Raw genomic sequence first — 18,251 nt, 5'->3', positions numbered from 1 at the left:
TTCACCATGTTGACCAGGATGGTCTTGATCTCTTGACCTCGTGATCCACCCGCCTCGGCCTCCCAAAGTGCTGGGATTACAGGCTTGAGCCACCGCGCCCGGCCATCTGGTGGTTTTATTTCAAAGCCCCCAAGGGAAACCGTTGGCTGTACAGACATTTTCAAAGTTGCCAGTGTTACTTTAATTGGACTGCCTTCAGAATTCATTGCCTTTGCTTCAACAATGTACAATTCATCCTTTGCACCAGCCCCTAAACTGACCATTCTTAAAGATAACTGGTGCTCATTTTCATCATTATCCACTTTGAAGTGATCATCTTTGTCAGCCTTTAATTCACAACTGAAAAGATAGTTCCGGGGCCTCAGGGGGCTCATGTCCATGTCCATCGAATCTTCCATCGGGTGGCGGAACACACTTAAGTAGAAGAGAAGGCGGGCAGAGATAAATGACCACTGCTCAAAAGAACAGCTGTGCAGGAGGGAATCACACCAGGATAATTGGTTTATTAGGGTGTGGTTCAATATCTACTGAAGGGAAAGGAGGAACACAGGATTGGGGAGACTGAGAAGTTGGTCTGCAACTTAATGATGGGCTCAATTAACCCCACAGGTATTTTGTAACTTAGTATCCTGTTTTTAAGCTTTGTTTATTTCCCCCTCTTTTCCTTCTTTGGCCCTTTGTATTACTTTTCAGTAAGGAAATAGTAACCTTTATACTCCTTCTTTCCACTAGGTACCCTTCACACTTATTTCATACTCGTGTATTTACTATGTTTGCTTAAAAGTTTCAGAGACTAAATCTTGAAACAATACAGGCAACTATGGAAATCGCCCCCACCAGGAAATTGCTTCATGGCTACTGGAGCCTAAGATGGTGCCTACCCATTCACCAGATAGAGAAATAAGTCAAGTTATGGGAACAAGTCACATTGACCTGCCCTGACTCACCCCCTGCACACCCTCCATGCCAAAACCTTCCCTTCCTAAACCCTCCATTTCACTTGGAAATTTGAGGTGGTTTCACTGAGACAATAACCTGGATTGTATTCCCCACTGCTGGCTTTAGTTTGTAATAAAGTCACTCACCTGCTACCATATCTTGATCTTGTTCATTTGTTTTTGTTTTTGAGACAGGGTCTTGCCCTATCTCCCAGGCTGGAGTACATTGATACAATTATGGATCACTGCAGCCTGGACTTCCTGGGCTCAATTGATCCTCTTGCCTCAGCCTCCCAAGTAGCTGGAACTACAGACGCGTGCCATGCCTACCTAATTTTTCTATTATTTGTAGAGATGGCATATCACTATATTGCCTAGGCTAGTCTCAAACTCCTGGGTTCAAGCAATCTTTCTGCCTTGGCCTCCCAAAGTGTTGTGATTACAGGTGTGAGCCACAGTGCCTGGCCAACCTTGTTGATTTGTTTTGCAAGCAGCAAGCGGTCAAACCCACATTTGGTAACAATTTCAGTCCAGAAATGGGATGAGAAATCGGGGGTTTTATACCCCTGCAGTGATCCATCATTGGATATAGGCTGCTTTAGGGAAATGGCATGACACTAGGTGAGGTGCCACTTTAGCCAGGCAATTCCTGAAGAGGGCTGACAGCTGAAAGGTGTCTATAGCAATACTCCCAGCAACATCTTGGGAGAATAATTTCTTCCTGCCCTTCCCCTTCCTTCCCCCCTTCTCTTCTCTCTTTCCCTTCTTTCTCCACCCCCTGCTTTTTTCCTTCTTTTGGAGTCTTGCTATGTTGCTCAGGCTGGTCTTGAATGTCTGGTCTCAAGCAATCCTCCTGCCTCAGCCTACCAAAGTGTTAAGATTATAGACATGAGCCACCCTGTCTGGCCTGAGGATACATTCTTTAGTCCTGCAGAGGGGTCTGGGAGGCAAGTCATGGCACAAGGGGTATAATAGTAGAATAAATTCCTAGATGGTCTAGTAGGATAATAGGATAAATTCTTAGATGCTGGGTCTTAGCATATCTACATTTGTAATTTTAAAAGGTGTTGTCAAAATAAAAATATATTGTATATACTGTATATATTTTTCCAATATATACTTCCATAGGCAATGCAGGAAAATATCTGTTTCCTCTTGCCCTTGGTAACACAGGGAGTTGTCAAACATTTAAATTTTTTTAGTTAAGCTTTTTATAATCTATATTTTTTACTAAAACACTTTTCCAGTTTCTTTCTTTTTTTTTTTTGAGATGGAGTTTTGCTCTTGTCACCCAGGTTGGAGTACAGTGGCATGATCTCAGCTCACTGCAACCTCCACCTCCTAGGTTCAAGTGATTCTCCTGCCTCAGCCTCCAGAGTAACTTGGATTCCAGGTGTACGCCACCATGCCCAGCTAATTTTTGTACTTTTAGTAGAGATGGGGTTTCACCAAATTGGCCAAGATGTTCTCAATCTCCCTACCTTGTGATCTACCCGCCTCAGCCTCCCAAAGGGCTGGGATTACAGGCGTTAGCCACCATGCCCGGGCCACTTTTCCACTTTCTATTTACCCCCCAAGTACATATTCTTTCAACCCTGACTCTGCAATTTACTAGCTGTCTCAGTGTGTTTACATGTAAAATGGGAAAAATAGAACATGTTGGGTCTCAGAAAATAATACTCCAAAATATGGCACTTTGCCATGATGAACTAAAGCAGCCTCCAGCTGCTGCCTCCCTGCTGCCACCATTTCTCAATCCTCTGTCCCTGTAATCTCAGTAGCTAGGATTACAGGCAAGCACCACCATGCCCTGATAATTTGTGTATATTTAGTAGAGACAGGGTTTCAGCATGTTGGCCAGGCTGGTCTCGAACTCCTGACCTCAAGTGATCAGCCCACTTCGGCCTCCCAAAGTGCTGGGATTACAGGTGTGAGCCACTACACTGGGCCCATTTAGTTTCTAATAAGAATCATTTACGGCCGGGCGCGGTGGCTCAAGCCTGTAATCCCAGCACTTTGGGAGGACTTGGCAGGAGGATGATAATGTCAGGAGTTTGAGACCAGACTGACCAACATGGTGACACCCCGTCTCTACTAAAAATACAAAAATTAGCTGGGTGTGGTGGTGGGCTCCTGTAAACCCAGCTACTGAGGAGGCTGAAGCAGGAGAATTGCTTGAACCCAGGAGGCGGAGGTTGCAGTGAGCCAAGACCGTGCCACTGCACTCCAGCCTGAGTGACAGAGTGAGACTCCATCTCAAAAAAAAAAAAAAAAAAAAAAAAAAAAAAAAACGGGACTAAAAAAAAAAAAAAAAAAAAAAAAAAAAAATGGGAGTTTGATGACATATCAAATGCAAAACCCCATATTTATAAACAGCAGGCAACCAAAAATATTCTCCCTATCTTACCATCATACACTGATGACTTCTAAATTTGTACATTTAGGCCAAATTTCTTATTGGCAAGTAAAAATATTCATCTGTTTACTGGTTATGTTACTGTAAAGAGGTCGCGATCCAAACCCCCAGAGAAAGTTCTTGGAGCTCACTCAAGAAAGAATTTGGGCCAGGCGCGGTGGCGCGGGCCTGTAGGATCTCTTGTGTCCAGGAGTTCTGGGCTGTAGCACGCTATGCCGATCGGGTGTCCGCATTAAGTTCAGCATCAATATGGTGACCTCCTGAGAGTTGGGGACCACCAGGTTGCCTAAGGAGGGGTGAACTGGCCCAGGTCAGAAACGGAGCAGGTCAAAACTCCCGTGCTGATCAGTAGTGGGATTGTGCCTGTGAATAGCCACTGCATTCCAGCCTGGGCAATATAGCGAGACCCTGCCTTAAAAAAAAAAAAAAGAAAGAATTTGGGGCTGGATGTGGTGGCTCACGCCTGTAATCCCAGCATTTTGTGAGGCTGAGGCGGACAGACCACTTGAGGTCGGGGGCTCAAGACCAGTCTGACCAACATGGAGAAACCCTGTGTGTACTAAATATATAAAAGTTAGCCAGGTGTGGCGGGGTGTGTCTGTAATCCCAGCTTCATGGGAGGCTGAGGCAGGAGAATTGCTTGAACCCGGTTCAAGACAGAGGTTGCAGTGAGCCGAGATCACACCATTGTACTCCAGCCTGGGCAACAAGAGTGAAACTCTGCTTCAAAAAAGGAAAAAATTGGGGTGAGTCCATAAAGTGAAAGCAAGTTTACTGGAGAAGTAAACAAAAGAATGGCTACTCCACAGGCAGAACAGAGATATGGGCTGCTCCACCGAGTATACTTATAGTTATTTCTTGATTACATGATAAACAAGGGGTGGATAGATTATTCACAAGTTTTTCTGGGAAAGAGGTGAGGATTTCCTGGAAGTAAGAGTTCCTCCCCTTTTTAAACTTTATAGGGTAACTTCTGAAGTTACCATGGCATTTGTAAACCATCATGGCGCTGGTGGGAGTGTCTTTTAGCATGCTAATGCATTATAACTAACATATAATGAGCAGCCAGGAGTGCAGAGGTCAGTGAGCAGAGCAGTGGTCGGCATCCTGGTTTTGGTGGGTTTTGGCCAGCTTCTTTATTGCATCTGGTTTTATCAGCGGAGTCTTTGTGATCTGTGTCTTGTGCTGGCTTCCTATCTCATCCTGTGACTAAGAATGCCTAACCTCCTGGGAATGCAGCCCAGCAAGGTATCAATCAGCCTTATTCTACCCTATTCAAGATGGAGTTACTGTGGTTCAAATGCCTGACAGTTATTTCTATCTTGATGCCCCCGTAGGCACTTTGAATTCAATATGCCCCAGCCAAGTTTATCTTTCTCTCAAAAATTGCTCCCATCCCTGTGTTTCCTAACTTTCCAAAAGTGTTACCATATTGAAGTAAAAATTCTCAAAGTTATCTTGGATTCTTCCCTCTCCTTTAATCCAACATTTAAGTAATTAGTAATTACTAAGTCCTGTTAAATTTTATTCCTAAATAATTCTAGGATGTGCTTTTTTCTCATAGTCAGCACTGTTCTTCTGTGGTTCAGATCCTTGTTTCCACCGTACTATTGCAATAGATTCTTTACTAGTCTCACTTTCCTCTAATTGATCCTAAACACTTTTGTCACAGAATTTGTTTAATACACAAGGCTTATTATAGTTCTCCTTAGCTCAAAAGTCTTTAATAGCTCCCTCCCTCTAGTTTTTCAGCTTCTTTCAAAACCTAGCAGGCAATTCACTGTTAACTTTCTTTATCTACCACTTCCTGTAGAATTGACCATTCCCGGGCAGGTGCGGTGGCTTGCGCCTGTAATCCCAGCACTGGGAGGCCGAGGCAGCCGGATCACAAGGTCAGGAGTTTGAGACCAGCCTAGCCAATATGGTGAAACTCCCATCTCTACTAAAAATACAAAAATTTGCTGGCTGTGATAGTGGGCACCTGCAGTCCCAACTACTCAGGAGGCTGAGGCAGGAGAATCGCTTCAACCCAGGAGGTGGAAGTTGCAGTGAGCCCAGATCACGCCACTGCACTACAGCCTGGGCAACAGAGCAAGACTCTGTCTCAAAAAAAAAAAAAAAGAAAGAAAGAAATTGACCTTTCCCATCTTTGTTCTCCTAATGAAGGTGTTATGTCCTATCCTAGCACAAATCCTGTTTAAGTGTGTATCCCAAGCATTTGGGACACTAGGCCCACCATTACAGGGGAGGAAACCCTTCTAGATTAACCCTTCTAGATTCTTGAGAACCTAAAAGGGTTTCCTCCCCTGTAATGGTGGGCCTAGTGTCCCAAATGCTTGGGATACACACTTAATGAGCTAAATTGATATGAGTCAGGTTAACAGGAGAAAAACAATTTTAATTACATATGTATGCACAAGAGTCCCACAAAATGTGGGACTCAAAGAAGGGCCAGATGTTTGACACTTACAATACATCCTGACCTCAGAAAGGAAGTGGGACTCTGCATGGTGGCACGAACCTGTAATCCCTGCTACTCAGGAGTTTGAGGCAGGAGGATCCTTGAGCCCAGGAGTTGGAGGCCAGCCTGGGAAACACGGCAAGGCCAGTCTCTTCAAAATAAAAGTACGGCTTGGGGCTTCCAGGGGTGGTGGAGACAAGTTAAGGGAGAATAAGAGGAGAAAATGTAAGGTGAATAAAGGTTGACTTTTATGCAGATAAAAGTACCCCACATGATAAAAGTTAATTAGGAGCAGCTCTCTTTCTGGTACAGATTCCTTTAATTATGAAAATTTCCTTTAGAAATGTAAATTTCTCTTCACAAAAGGAGAGTTTTGTCCTTTATTTTAGGCAGTAGAGGGGAAAGTGAAGCATTTTCCTGTGTGGCTGGATCTTCGTTTATTTTTGCTGAAAAAAATCAATATGCCCTAGTGGCATATTTTGGGGTGCATATTCTGTATTCCTTCAGCTATAATCTGGGGTGGTGTGTCCTGAGCCCCAATACAAGGAAATCAATCAACGTTCACCCTAACTAAAGGAGCTTTCTTAAACATTCTAGGAGAACCTCAGCATCATGAATAGGCCGTAAAAAATCCTTTACAATTCAACCCAAAGGATCGTTTTAAAACATGCTTCCTCCAGGCACTTTCAATTATCCTTAGACAGATGGCCAAAGCCTGGCTACGGGAACCGCATATGCTAAGAGAAAACTGACTAGAGTTCCAAGAAAATGATGATTGGCTGCCGGGGCTCAGAAGTTGCAGGTTCTCCTCTGGTCAAGGCAGGAACTAAGAAACTGCTGAAGGTTCAGTTTTTGAAATACGGTTTTTGCATCGTAAAGAAAAAAGATCAACCTATCAGAAAGAATGGAGCACATCCAATCACCAATCAAGAGCGGGAAAGAAGCCAAAGCTTGGGGATACCTACGCACCAACAAGGACGTCATTCTCCACCCCCTCCAATGAGCAGCGGGATGGGGGGCGGGGCAGTAGGCGGACCTATTGCCCTAGAAAACAAACAAGCTGCGGTACAACTGTCCTCACCAGCCCTCGCCTGCCGAGCCACTGCAGCCAACCCCTCAGCAAGGTGGTGATTTAATGCTTTCCATTCTCTCCGCGTGGGGATAGTTACAGTGGAGTATCCCCTTCTCACTAGAGTAAGGCCCTGTTTTCCCGTGCCTCCCTGAAAACCACAGCAAACACACTAGAACTTTGAGCTTTCTGCCTTCACAAGAACCGGGAGCCCGGCGCTACCTGAGGCGGGGGTTGGGGGTGGGGAGCTGGTGCGCAGGCGCGCATGCCTTGTAGGGGCGAGGCTGTGGCGGCCCGAGGTAATCTGGGAGCTGTATTTCTTAGGTTGATCAAACCGCCCGGGCCGCTGTGGCCTTGGAGACTACGTTTCCCAGGAGCCTCCGCAACCATGGGGCGGGCCGGCGGGTTCGTTAATGAGCTCGAGGAAGCCACGGCGCGGCCCACCAGGTTCCAAAACAAGGAAATGAAGGGAGGAGGCGGGACTGGGGGTGCCTGCGGGAGCCGCTGCTGCCGCCGCCGTCGCGGAGGAGGAGGAGGAAGAGGTGAAGGAGGCGGCTGCCTCGGCCGCCGAGGAGTTCCTTGCTGAAGGCGGACCGCGGAGCGGCGGGCGGCGCGCGCGCGCCCGAGAGGAGGCTGTTGGAGAAGTGGAGCGGCGGTCGCGGGGGGAGGAGGAGGAGGGACTGAGCGGCAGCGGCCCCCGCGTCCCGTGCCTCTATGGGGGAAGCAGACAATGGATTATGATTTCAAGGCGAAGCTGGCGGCGGAGCGGGAGCGGGTGGAGGATTTGTTTGAGTACGAAGGGTGCAAAGTGGGACGCGGCACCTACGGGCACGTCTACAAGGCGAGGCGGAAAGATGGGTAAGAGCAGGGTCGGGAGGAGTCGGCTCGCTCGGGTCATCGCCCTGCCCGCCACCAGGCGGGATGGGTGGGTCGGAGCCCAGTCGGGCCGTGCGCGAGGGGCGAGGCGGAGGGGGTCGCGGGGCGGTGTCCGGAGATGCACTTCGAGGGGCGCCGGTTCCGCCTGCCTCCCCCGCGCGGCCCCGTTGCGCCCCTCGAACTCCCGCGGCGCAGCCCGGTCCGAGGCGTCGGTCCCGTCCCAGAGGGGCGCCCTCCAAGTGGTCGGAGACTGCGGCGGGACTCGAGTTGGGACCACGGTGGAGGAGGAGTTTGTGGGGTCTGGCCTCGAGGGAACGCAGCGGGCAGTGAGAGCTCCGCCGCGGAGTTACCTCTTCGGCCCTAGGTAGTGACGGTCGTTGTGGAACTTCCAATCGGCTGAGCGCCTCGCGGGGGCGGCGGTTTGAAACCTCGCCTGGGAGGCCGTCTTGCGAACACGGCCCGGGGTCCTCGCCAGCCCCGCGACTCTGACTGGCCGGGCAGCGCCGCCCCCAGCCGCGATCTCCGATCCTGAGGCTGGCCGGCCCGTTGGCCCCTCGGTGCGGTCCTCCTATCCCTGTTGTTTGCCCAGCGGATTTCTTATTCGCACATTCTGAATTGCGTATCTTCCCCCTCGAAGGAGACCTCCTGTCGGGCCAGCTGCGTTTCGCACGCGGTAACTTAAGAGTTGGCTCAGTTCCCTGCTACCCACCCTCTACCCCGTAGCCCCTTGGGTATCTTGGGAATTTTGTCCTCTACTCCATCCTCTGCGAGATGACTGCGGGCTGGGGTTTATCGAGTACCTAGATTATCTAGAAGGGAATGAGTGACAGCTTGCCCTGAACCTGTGTTTTTCCAGGAGTTGAGGGAGAGCTGTAGGAACACCTTGGGAAGCTTTTACTGATTGTCCTTTTAGGATAAGAAGAGCTGGATAATGTATTGACAATGGCTATTCTTCCTTGGTCCTGGAGGGCAGACAGCAGCTACAGCAGGACTGGTGGAACCAGCTCCTTGGCAGGAATTACCCTCCCCCAAGGTTAGGGACCCAGGAAGATAACCCTGTCCAGCATAGACTTTAAAGAGAGTTAGACTCTCTACGGAAGAGAATTGTAACGGAACATTTCTGAATAAACTGATCAGCCACAGTGACGTTAGTAACATTTGAAGTGCCGCTTATCTTTGTGCACGCTGTTATAATTTGATGTGGTTGGTATATGAACTCTAGGACTAAAGTAGGTTATGTGCGTATGCACTAATTTCATAAAACAAACACAACTCTATAAAATGCTTTATCATAAGGTATCGTGAAAATTGCAAAGTACTATCCAAGTATAAAGGATTATTATTATTGCGGAGTTTTTTTTAATCTTGTAATCGCTGAACAGGCTTCAAGGTATCAGTTGTTTCTCATAATTCCTTTAATTACCAGGTGTCCTTGAATGCTTATCATGGAATGTGAGGTACTGTAATTAACATATTTTGGTTTTGGAATATCCATTCTACCTGTTATACTAGGGTTCTTGTAGAAATCTTATCGGATATATTTGGGGAAAGCACATCCAGTTTTCCTGTTTGGACATTGTTAATCAATCTGAGGTTGGTTTTTCCCATACTCCTCATGCTAACTTTGTAATATACTTTAGGTTTAAAAAAATGTATCTTAGTGGGTTTTTGTTTTTTGTTAAAGTAGCTTTCTTTTATTAGGGAACTTTTAAGAAGTTAAAAATTCTGCTTCTGAATTGTATTTGAATAGTATGGGCTTAAAACAAAAACCAGATAGTACCTGCTTCTATTCTTTTTGAATATTCTCCCCTCTAATAAAGTATTTGATTCGAATACACTTCCTTTTTGAGTGAAATTTGTTAATTAGAATTAATAAAGCTTCTTTAGTAGAGTAAGATTAGTTTGTGTGTCTTCAAAATATAACGCTCTTTTTTTCTAAAAAAAAAAAACACTTAGGATCTGAAAGCATTAGTTAAAATCACTATGTTACATGTAAAAAAAAGCCATAATAAAGGCTTTTTTCCTGGACGACAAATCTGGTTGAGATTTGCAACTTTACAGTAAACACCCACATCTCTTGTGGGTTGGTAGTGGGATTAGTTTTATGTTCATTGATACCAACAATTTGAAAGAACATCTGTGTCCTGTGGGTTCACGTTTACAAAAAATTTTTTTTTTTTTAAATTGTTTTAAATTGTGAGGCAGATTTGCATAGTAAAGGATTTTACACTCTGATCGTGGTAGATTACAGTTTAGCTCTTTCCAGATTTTATTTTGGTTAACTCAGAAAATGCATAATGCTATTTAAGGGAGCCAGAAATCACACAGGTTATATTAAAGAGAAATGATTCTGGTGTATTTAATGTATATAACCAAAGCGTTGTTCAGGTCTTGAGAAGAAATATTTGAAGAAGTAACTTGACATAAAATATAATTGTTTAATACAGTTTACAAAATCTTAAATGTTATTCTCTTGAAGTATGACTTTAATTTAGGCAATGTTAATTATTATTATTTTTTTGAGATGGCATCTTGCTCTCACCGAGACTGGAGTGCAGTGGCTCAATCGGCTCACTGTAACCTCTGCCTCTCAGGTTTAAGCTATTCTTCTGCCTCAGCCTCCTGAGTAGCTGAGACTGCAGGTGCCCACCACCATGCCCAGCTAATTTTTGTATTTTTAGTAGAGATGGGGTTGTACCATATTGGCCAGGCTGGTCTTGAACTCCTGATCTCGTGATCCACTCACCTCGGCCTCCCAAAGTGCTGGGATTGCAGGCGTGAGCCACCGTGCCCGGCCCCATGTGGTGTTAATTATATTACATAAATTTATAACAAGCTGAAAATGCAAGATTTATGTCTGAGTTTTTTTTTTTTTGCCTTTAATTAAAAATGTTTTTTGTTCACCTTTTTGTTTTGAAAGAGAAGCTTTTGACCCAACTCTCCTTTTTATTTAGTATTTATACTTTTGAATATTTTTTTTGTGGAGACAGTGTCTTGCTGTGTTGCGTGGGCTGGTCTTGAACTCCTGGGCTCAAGTGATCCTCTTGCCTCAGCCTCCCAAAGTGCTGGGATTACAAGTGTGAGCCACCATGCTGGACCTCCAACTCTTTTTCCATAAAAAAAAATCTGGCTTAAAAGTTGTTCTTATTTGTTTTTTTGCTGTATAGAGACAGGGTCTTGCTGTGTTGTTCAGGTTGAACTCCTGGCCTCCCAAAGTGCTGGCACTACAGGCTCATGTCACCACACCCAGCCAAATGTTAGACTTGAGGAGAAACAAGTTCGGAATATTTCTGAACTTTTTAATACAAGCAAGAATTCATAAAATATTTTTTTTTCATTATTAGTAAGTCACACATGACAATTTATGGTTACAGATTTCAAGACTGCATTTCTCCAGTATGAAACATTTAAAAATTTGATTGATAAAGGAATATTTTTAAAAAGTTCTTTTATTGGCTGCGCCCTATGACTCAAGCCTATAATCCCAGCACTTTGGGAAGCTGAGGCGGGTGGATCACATGAGACTGGGAGACCAGCCTCAGCAACAAGAGGAAACCCCATCGCTACTAAAAATACAAAAATTAGCTGAGCATGGTGGCATGCGTGGCTGACACAGCTTGTAGAGTTTGTTTCGTCAGGGTTTCAAATGAGTGGTTAATGACTACATAATGTATGTCATGAAATTATTCACAAATAATAAGTCCATGTAGACGCATATAGGTAAAACAATAGTATTTGCCTTTGATGGGTTTTTCACAATCGGTTTGTAATTAGATTATTTTATTTGCATTTTTATTGGATACTTACAGAACATTGAAGATTTATCAGTATGATTAGAGTATTAGAACTTTACAAAGTTTAAGATCACCTAGTTCAATTTCCTCTTTTTACAAATGAGAAACCTAGAGTTTTGAGAGGTTAACTGTCATGCTCACAGTCTCACAGCAGAGATAGCCTGTAATCCACATCTAACTTGGCCTTCTTGCATTTTCCTTCCTGATACCATGGGAGGGAAAACAAAAAAAGGTCATCTTACCTCCAGGCTTGATAACTTAATAAACTTTTTTCCATGCCAGAAGTGCATTTATATTAAAAAATATGAAAAAGGGAAATTATCACACATAAAGGACACATAAAGTGGGAGTGCGGGACTGTAGATTGTACTACATGTAGCTGCGGCTTTTAATCTGTTTTTTTCTTCATCTTCACTATCAAGACTTTTGGCCATTATTTCTGATTTGGATAGTGGCTGATTGGTCTTTCACTATAGTCAAAGATCCAAATTGCTGCTAGTGTCATTTTCCTATAAAATCGTGTCATATCTCTTTTGGAAAATTCTTACGTTTGCTATGGCTTATACTATCAGATCCAATCTCTCATCTTTCTCTCCTCACTCTCGCATGAATCATGCTTGAGACTTAGATCCAATCTTAATTCCTTAGTTTGGCATGTAAGGATATTTGCATTCAGACCCTGAAGTCTGTAGTCTTGATACTTGCCACCATTTCTTTTTTTCCAGTGCATTCAAGCTGTATACTTCTGTAGCATTGAACTCATATTTTCTGGCACTTAAGTCCTTTTATGTCTAATTTTCTTTTTTCTACATTCACTCTACAATGGTGTTGCTGTGCCATTCCTGCTTCCCTGTTTTACCTTACTCTTAAAAACCTGTCAAACTGCTCATGCTTCAATACCCAACTCAAATAGCTGTCCTCCTCAGAGCCTTCTCTTACTCAGTGTACTCCTTAGCTATGTTTCTACCCCTTTGTTCTTACCTATATAAAGTCACTACAGGTGATTCTCATTTGCCTCATAGATTACTAGCTGCAAAAGGATCATTATTCTATTTCTAGTGCTTTGTAAAGAATTGGGCACATAATACACACTCAAAATTATATTCAATTAAAAATGCTCTTCATTGGTAGATATGTTTCACTGATCTTAAAAGCAGACCAAATTCCTTTAAAAATGTTTATTTGCTTTTCTTAAAAAGCAGTGTTTTCAGTAATTGTTTTGAAAGCCTGAAATAGAGTGATGTTACGTGACATAGTTGGGTAGATGTAAATATTTCTAGTGTATTTTTTCTAAGAAATGTGCTGCTTTTCCGAACAGTTGATAAATTTCTTTTTTCTTTTTTTTTTTTCCTTGAAGTGGTCTTACTCTGTCACCAAGGCTGGAGTGCAGTCACGCAGTCTTAGCTGACTGTAGCCTTTAACTCCTGGGCTCAAGTGATTGTCCTGCCTCAGTCTGCTGAGTAGCTAGGACCACAGGTGTGCATGCTGGCTAATTTTGTTGTTGTTGTTTTGCAGAGATGAGGTCTCACTGTGTTGCCCAGGCTGGTCTCAAACTCCTGGGCTCCAGTGATCCTTCTGCTTCAGCCGCCCAAAGTGCTGGGATTGCAAACATGAACCACTGTGCCTAGCCCATTTAAAAAAAATAGATACTGTTATTTTTTTAAAGAAAAAAAGGCATATTTTTGGGAAATAGTAAGCATTATTTTCTCTTAGCCAGCTCTTTTAGAATTGCTAGACTAATAATCTGTTTCTGTGGTTCTAACTAGCTATTTTATAGAGATGCTTAGAAAATATCAGTATTTAAATACATTATAGGAAACGTTTTGGTTTTTTGGATTTATGTTAAAAAATTAAGTATCTTTAACACTTAGCAAATGAAGTGGACATTAGTTTATGTTTAACTGGTTTGTCATTTTTGCAGTGCAAGCCTTCAAAAACTTCTTGAGGCCCAAGGGAAATTATTGTTTCTTTTTCGGCTGGGTGCAGTGGCTCACACCTGTAATCCCAGCACTTTGGGAGGCTGAGGTGGGCCGATCACAAGGTCAGGAGTTCAAGACCAGACTGGCCAACATGGTGAAACCCCCATCTCTACTAAAAAATACAAAAAAAATTAGCCGGGCATGGTGGCTTGTACCTGTAATCCCAGCTACTTGGAGGCTGAAGTAGGAGAGTGTTTTCATTTTCAATGAAATTTGATAATCTAGAGCATTGGTCAGCAAACTTTTTCTGTAAAGAAACAGATACTAAATACTTTGGGCCTTTTGGGCCATACTCTCTCTGTACTCAACTCTATTGTAGTGCCAAAGCATCCACAGATAGTACATAAACCAATATGGAAAGGATGACTGTGTTCCAATAGAGCTTTATTTGCACAAATAAATGGTTGGCTGAATTTGGTTTGCAGGCTGTAGTTTGCTGACCCCTGGTGTAGAGCACTGATGTTCAATAGAACTTTCTGCAGTGATCTGAAAATGTTCTGCATCCGTGCTGTCCAGTATGCTAGCCGCAAGCCACACACAGGTATTGATTACTGGAATGTAGTTAGTGTGATTGAGAAATGAATTAGTAGCTATTACATTGGACTGTGTAGGTTTAGAGTCTTTGGATGACTGGCTTAGTAACAATTCTCTGATCCATCAAGTGAGCTTTCAATAAAAATGTACAAATGAGGATATGGACAAATAGGAAAACTATTATCTCTTCTTTCAAATTAGAGGAGAAGTATTAAGGCTGAAATAGCTTGATAAAGCAATATTTGAAGAACTATCAATTTATGAATGGAATCAAGGACATTTTATTAGTGTTTCAAAAAAGTATTTTATGGCTGGATGAGGTGGGAGGAATTCTTGAGCCCAGGAGTTTGAGGCTGTAATGAGCTATGATGATGCCACTGCACTTTAGCATGGGCAACAGAATGAGACTCTTAAAAAAAAAAAAAGATTAAAAAAAACATGTTTGTGGCTGGGTTCAGTGGCTAATGTCTGTAATCCCAGCACTTTGGGAGGCCGAGGTGGGCAGATGATGAGGTCAGGAGTTTGAGACCAGCCTGGCTAACTTGGTGAAACCTTGTCTCGACTAAAAATACAAAAATTAGCTGGGTGTGGTGATGGGCACCTGTAATCCCAGCTAATTGGGAGTCATTGAGGCAGGAGAATCGCTTGAACCTGGGAGGTGGAGGTTGCAGTGAGCTGAAACTGCGCCATTGCACTCCAGCCTGGGTGACAGACCAAGACTCCATCTCAAAAAAACAAAAGTTTGTAAATAGTATATATGTGTAAAAATATACAATGTGGCTGGATGCGGTGGCTCATGCCTATAATCCCAGCACTTTGCGAGGCCAAGGTGGGCAGATCACTTGAGGCAAGAGGATCAAGGCCAGCCTTGCCAACAGTGAAAACCCCGTCTGTACTAAAAATACAAAAAATTAGCCAGTTGTGGTATTACAGACCTGTAATCCCACTAAGGCACAAGAATTACTTGAACCCAGGAGGCAGAATATTGCATCACTGCACTCCATACTGGGTGAAAATGAGACTCTGTCTCAAAAAAACAAAAACAAACCACCAGTATAACATAAGTCATTCCTTTCCCAGCCATTGTTTCCCTTTTTTAGAGGCAGTCATTCTTGGTTATCCTTTAAGAGGGATTTTCTTCTGGGGTACGTGTATGTGTGTTAACTTAAAGGTGTCATTAAATATGACATGCTAGTGTGCTGCATACTTCTCTGTTTTTAGATCATGGCTCACTGTAGCTTTGACTGCTTGGGCTCAAGCAATTCTGTCGCTTGGGCTCAAGCAATTGTCACCTCAACCTCCTAAGTAGCTGGAACTACAAATGTGGGCCACGCCCAGCTGGTTTTTTTTGTTTTTGTTTTTGTTTTTTTCAAATTATCTGTAGAGATAAGGTCTTGCTATATCTCCCAGGCTGGGCTCGAACTCCTGGCGTCCCAAAGTGCTGGGGTTATAGGCATAAGCCATCATGCTTGGCCCTATTTTTATTTTAATTTTTTTGTTTATTTTTGAGATGGAGTTTTGCTCTTGTTGCCCAGGCTGGAGTGCAATGGTGCAATCTCGGCTCATTGCGACCTCTGCCTCCCAGGTTCAATGGATTTTCCTGCCTTAGACTCCAGAGTAGCTGGGATTACAGGAATGCACCACCATGCCTGGCTAATTTTGTATATATTTTTTGAGAAGACAGACTCTTGCTCTGTCGCCAGGCTGGAGTGCATGTAGCAATCTCAGCTCGCTGCAACCTCTGCTTTCCTGGTTCAAGCAATTCTGCCTCAGCCTCCTGAGTAGTTGGGACTATAGACACATGTCACCAAGCCCAGCTAATTTTTGTATTTTTAGTAGAGACGATGTTTCACTGTGTTGACCAGGATGATCTCGATCTCTTGACCTTGTGATCCACCCGCCTTGGCCTCCCAAAGTGCTGGGATTACAGTTGTGAGCCACTGCGCCTGGCCTATTTTTATTTTTAATTAATTAAGTTATTTATTGAGATGGAGTCTTGCTTTGTAACCCAGGCTAGAGTGCAGTGGCAAGATCTTGGCTCACTGCCACCTCCACCTCCTAGGTTCAAGCAATTTTCCTGCTTTAGCCTCCCAAGTAGCTGGGACTACAGGCACACACTACCACACCCAGATAATTTTTTGTATTTTTAGTAGAGATGGGGTTTCACCATGTTGGCCAGGCTGGTCTCAAACTCTTGACCTCAAGTGATCCATCTGCCTCAGCCTCCCAAAGTGCTGGGATTGCAGGCGTTAGCCACCATGCCTGGCCCATATTTTTAATCTTAAACACTACTTAAATATCATGACATACCTATGTAGAGATGCCTTGTTTCTCTGAATAGTTTTGTTACATCCCATTGTATTGACTTATATCATTGGCTGTCTCCAGTCTTCTGCTTGTACTAACACTGAAGTGAATATCCTAGTAAGCACAGCATTTTGTATCTATTAATGTGTTAAATTCCTAGAAGCTGTTAACCTTTGGAAGTAATGGCTTGGAATGGTTTACTAATATGGTGATGTATAAGATGTAAGCATCTAAAGACTGGAGATGGGGGATTGGCTAAGAATAAGGAAGTGAAATGTTAAGACTAATAATTTTTTTTTTTTTTTTTTTTTTGTTTTTTTTTTTTTTTTTTTTTTTTTTTTTTTATCTTCTTGCCCAGGCTGGAGTGCAATGGCATTATCTTGGCTCACTGCAACCTCTGCCTCCCAGGTTCAAGTGATTCTCCTGCCTCAGCCTCCCAAGTAGCTGGGATTACAGGAATGTGCCACTGTGCCCGGCTAATTTTGTATTTTTTAGTAGAGGTGGGGTTTCACCATGTTTGCTAGGCTGCTCTCGAATTCATGACCTCAGGTAATCTGCCCACCTCGGCCTCCCAAAGTGCTGGGATTACAGGTATGAGCCACTGCACCCAGCCGACAATAATAATTAAAACATCTGCATGTAGGCAACCATGTAAAAGAAAAAAATAATAATTAAAATGTAAAAATGAGCTACAAATAATTTGTTAAGGGAAGCACAAGTTACTTTTTGTTTTTTTTTTTGAGACAGTTTCATTTTGTTGTAGAATCTGGGGTGCAGTGGTGCGAACTTGGCTCACTGCAGCCTCCACCTCCAGGTTCAAGCTACTTTCTTAAGCTACTGTTTTAGCAGCATGGGAAAGGTGTATCTCTGAGTTTTACGTAGGAAGAGTAGCTCCATGAAAAGGTTTTTAATGCAATCTATGCCAATATTGATGAATTAAGTGTTTTTATTTTTTAAAGTATAGAAAATATTGTGTACTCTATTTTTGAACTTGATATGCTAGACAAATAAGTTAACATGTGGTGTAAATTGTGTACAGTTGACCCTTGAACAGCAGGAGTTTGAACTGTGTGGGTCCACTTATACACAGATTTGTGAAAACTACCTATATGAGGGCTGACTTTTTGTATAGGCGGGCTCTCCAGGGCCAACTGCAGGACCTGAATGTGTGTGTGGATTTTGGTATATGCAGAGGTCCTGGAACCAACCCTCCAGCTATACTGAAAGACAACTATTTGTTTTGAAAAATTACTCTATAGTTAAGGGTTAGATGACAGTATAGAAGATTTTAAAGCAATATATTACAATTTGCAATTTTCTTGGTAGTAAATGATTAGAGTGACAGTGTTTGGATGTTTAAAAACTAATGTGTTTTTTTAAAAATCAACTTGTTAACAGTGTTTTGACTATGTAATGCTAGTACTATTTTGGAATCTAAAACAAAGGGACAAACTTTTTTTACTTGTACATTTTAATATTTCGAATAACTAGCATGACAATTTCTTAAAACCAAATAGTATCTAGAACCATAAAGGAGTAGCAGATAAAGCTATTTGAAGATTTTTGTCCATTTATAACTAGCTGATAGTACAACACTTCCTGTAATAGCTGTTTGAACATGCATTGTACGGGATAAAGTAGAGTCTCAAGAGAGAAGACAGGATGTAATTCAGGATACAAGTGTGCAGCAGTAGTTATTTATTGAGGGTTTGAGTTTTTATCCAGAAGTGAGTGATAGATTAAAGAGACATAAAAACCTGTAAAGTCCTCAAATAACAGGTGTCCTTATAAAATATCTTTAACTTGGCCGGGGGTGATGGCTCACACCTGTAATCCCAGCACTTTGGGAGGCTGAGGTGGGTGGATCACGAGGTCAG

General features: G+C 43.1%; 2 protein-coding genes across 6 annotated transcripts in view; one reads left to right on the top strand and one right to left on the bottom strand.

Annotated features, from left to right (window-relative positions):
- Window positions 1-398, bottom strand: part of LOC108281753 (nucleophosmin-like) — a 1,809-nt gene extending 1,411 nt beyond the window's left edge. The window contains exon 1 of one of the 2 annotated variants that reach the window (XM_037727427.1): window positions 54-398. In XM_037727427.1, coding sequence (XP_037583355.1) covers window positions 54-398 — 345 coding nt within the window. The remainder of the gene's footprint in view (window positions 1-53) is intronic. The other variant, XM_037727428.1, reaches the window with a different exon arrangement.
- A 7,048-nt stretch (window positions 399-7,446) lies between these two features.
- The window catches only part of CDK19 (cyclin dependent kinase 19), a 200,354-nt gene continuing 189,549 nt past the window's right edge, over window positions 7,447-18,251 (top strand). The window contains exon 1 of one of the 4 annotated variants that reach the window (XM_037727449.1): window positions 7,447-7,742. In XM_037727449.1, the coding sequence (XP_037583377.1) occupies window positions 7,615-7,742 (128 nt within the window). In that variant the 5' untranslated portion in view covers window positions 7,447-7,614. The remainder of the gene's footprint in view (window positions 7,743-18,251) is intronic. The other 3 variants (XM_017497437.2, XM_037727450.1, XM_017497438.2) reach the window with 3 other exon arrangements.

The sequence above is a fragment of the Cebus imitator genome, unplaced genomic scaffold, assembly GCF_001604975.1.
Source record: "Cebus imitator isolate Cc_AM_T3 unplaced genomic scaffold, Cebus_imitator-1.0 Scaffold231, whole genome shotgun sequence".
NCBI classification, from domain to species: domain Eukaryota; kingdom Metazoa; phylum Chordata; class Mammalia; order Primates; family Cebidae; genus Cebus; species Cebus imitator.
This window is presented reverse-complemented; position numbering and strand designations above follow the sequence as displayed.